Source organism: Sinocyclocheilus anshuiensis, unplaced genomic scaffold (genome assembly GCF_001515605.1).
Source record: "Sinocyclocheilus anshuiensis isolate Anshui unplaced genomic scaffold, SAMN03320099.WGS_v1.1 scaffold723, whole genome shotgun sequence".
In the NCBI taxonomy this organism is placed as follows: domain Eukaryota; kingdom Metazoa; phylum Chordata; class Actinopteri; order Cypriniformes; family Cyprinidae; genus Sinocyclocheilus; species Sinocyclocheilus anshuiensis.
The window spans coordinates 448,849-451,728 of NW_015551048.1; the positions used below are offsets into that span (position 1 = coordinate 448,849).

The following is a 2,880-nucleotide window of genomic DNA, read 5'->3' on the forward strand; positions in this document are numbered from 1 at the left end:
TCATGAAGTCCTGAGTGACTTCATGAATATCCTATGAATAATTTTTAAATAATTTTAATAGTTTGAATAATTTATGTTTGTATGGTTTTATATTTCTGTGTGCCATTTAGATATATTTGATTACTGTTACAAATTGTGACAAAAAAGCTTTGACTAGAGACAATCGCCCATGTTTTATCTTTACTTTTGTCCTACTATACGTTTATTATCCATCACTATTTAACAATAAATCAGTGTTTTGTTCAGTGTGATGAAAATTAGAACACTAGTGAATTATAATACAATATGCAGTGTCACTACCTTAAAATTGATTTCCCCGTCTAAGCTGTAAAAATGGGGAAATATGCTTTTATGGCTCTATTTTTACCTGTGCATGTGTCAAAATGCGGCAAGAAAGTAGAACAAGACTTCTTTTGACAAATGAAAGCTTTAATGCATATTTCAAGGCGCATTATGACATTAATATCCGCTCTGCGCACGTGTAGCTCTGAGAGAAAAGAACGAGATTGACAGGACCACAATGACGTAATACAGTCTCTTGCATTATGACGTCATTAGCCGGCAGTCCTCGCGCACCGATTGGCTTGCACGAGCTCCCGAATCACGCCACTCAGTCGGACAGACAGTCGCCTTACCTTGGCCACAGAGAGCAGGTAGTAGCAGGCATAAGCAGCGCTGAATCCGAGCACCACTGAGAGTCCCACCCCAGAGCCAAAGAGCCCGACTTTGACTTGGTTTTTGAAGTAATGTTTTGAGTCGGTGCTTCCGAGAGAAATGCAACCCGGCAGAACGGAAAACAGAAGGAAGTCGGAGGGGGCGGGGCTTGCGACTCGGCGTTTCTTATTCGTTGTTTGATTGGATTGCGTCATGTCCATTTAAAGTCACACAGTAGATGTAACGCGGCAGAAGAACGACACCTTCAATGAAACGTTGGTTTAATTGTTTGTTTTTCTAAGTGTTATTAAAGAGTATATAAAAAAACAGAAATGACGGAAGAGGAAAAAAATGCATTTGAAAACGAAATTCTAAATGACAGAAATTATTTCAATATTTATTTATTTAATACGGTTTTTACATTTACATTTAGTCATTTAGAAGACGCTTTTATCCAAATCGACTTACAAATGAGGAATCAAAATCAACAAAAGAGCAATAATGTAAGTGCTGTGACAAGTCTCAGTTAGCCTAACGCAGTATGCAAGGGTTTATATATATATATATATATACATATATAAAGAAAGCAAGAAGATAGAATAGAAAAATAAGAGGGTACACAGTGTTAGAGGGGTTTTTATTTTTTATTATAAATAAAAAGAAAACAAATAGTTAGAACAGAAATAGAAGTACAAGTGTTAGAGGGTCAAGTGTTTTTTTATATAAATAAATAGATAAAAATAGAATTAGAATAGAGAGTGCTACAGTTTAGAGGGTCAGTGCAAGCTTCTGGAGGGCACATAAGCCTGAAGTAGTGAATTTAGGTAAAGGGGTGCAGAGCCAGTGGTTGTTTTGTAGGCAGACATCAATGCCTTGAATTTTACATGAGCAGCTACTGGTAGCCAGTGCAAATTGATGAACAGAGGTGTGACATGCGTTCTTTTAGACTACTCTTGCAGCTGTATTGTGGATTATCTGCAGAGGTTTGATAGAACTGGCTGGAAGCCTTGCCAAGAGAGCATTGCAATAGTCCAGTCTGCGCAGAACAAGCGCTTGAACCAGTTGTATTGCATGTTTCGAAAGAAGTCAGTGTAATGCCAAAATAAATGTAAATTAGTTTAGGGTGATAATTACTAAAACAGAGCCTGTATATATATTTAATTTCTGCACTACTTACTGTAAAACGGTGTCACGTGTTGCGTTACTTCACTCAACGTAGAAGCAACTAACCAATCAGAATCGTTTGTGGTTGCACGAATTGATATTTTATATGCGTATTTTACTTGCACTACTTGAGCGGATTTCCATTTTTGTTCTGAATTGTATATAATTCGACAAGGAATTAAAAATGTTTCAAATGTAAGAATCCTACTATGCTGCGGTCTTGGTCATGAATATTAATTAGGGTACGTGAGTGGACACTGAAGGAAGGTTACTAAGCAACGTTAGTCCAACCTAATGAATATTCATGAGTGTCGTCCCTTGTGTGTTGTCCAGTTTTGGACCTTACACCAGGACTATTATTCATTAGCATTAGCCCCTCCACTCATTTTAGCTCGTTGCCTATCTTTATGTGGAGTACCAGTGGATTATTTTGTCATGTGCCTGCACGCAGTTAAGTTTCTGCTATGTCTATATAAGCAGACCTAACATCTGGCTTACTCGGAGCACTGGAAAGCAGCGATATAAAATGCCACTTAATTAATAATAGTATAAAATAACTACCGCAGTTTTATGAGAGAGTTTGTCTGCTCGGTAAATACGTCTGGTTACCTTGCGTAACCCTGTTTTTAGTGGAAATAGACAGAAAAGCTGCAGGATAGCGCCCTCTACCGAAGACAGGATCCAACCGAAGCAGTCGCTTTTGTTAATGCAGTGCAGCCTAACTTCAGTAAGTTGTCTTTCTCGTCTGTTTTATTTGATTAGCTTTTTGTTCTGCTGAACTGAAATGGCTTTCGCATTGCGCAGTACTCGTTTCTTGCAACAACAAAAAAACGACTCTTTTCATCATAGGAATAAATAGGTAGCGAGCAAGCGGCAACCTTCCGCTCTCTCTCTCGTGAAGCCAACAAGGAAGTGACTGAAACTGTAATTCGTCAACTGGCCGCTAGAGGCTGGCTGCAAAAGGGAGTCAATCCCATAGACTCCCCATGTTAAAGGGGTCATATGATGCGATTTCAATTTTTCCTTTCTCTTTGGAGTGTTACAAGCTCTTGGTGCATAAAG

General features: G+C 38.5%; 1 protein-coding gene across 1 annotated transcript in view; it reads right to left on the reverse strand.

Moving 5' to 3' along the window:
• The window catches only part of LOC107661904 (phospholipase ABHD3-like), a 19,079-nt gene extending 18,210 nt beyond the window's left edge, over positions 1-869 (reverse strand). The window contains exon 1 of the mRNA XM_016451692.1: positions 636-869. Coding sequence (XP_016307178.1) covers positions 636-869 — 234 coding nt within the window. The remainder of the gene's footprint in view (positions 1-635) is intronic.
• Between the last annotated feature and the right edge of the window lie 2,011 nt (positions 870-2,880).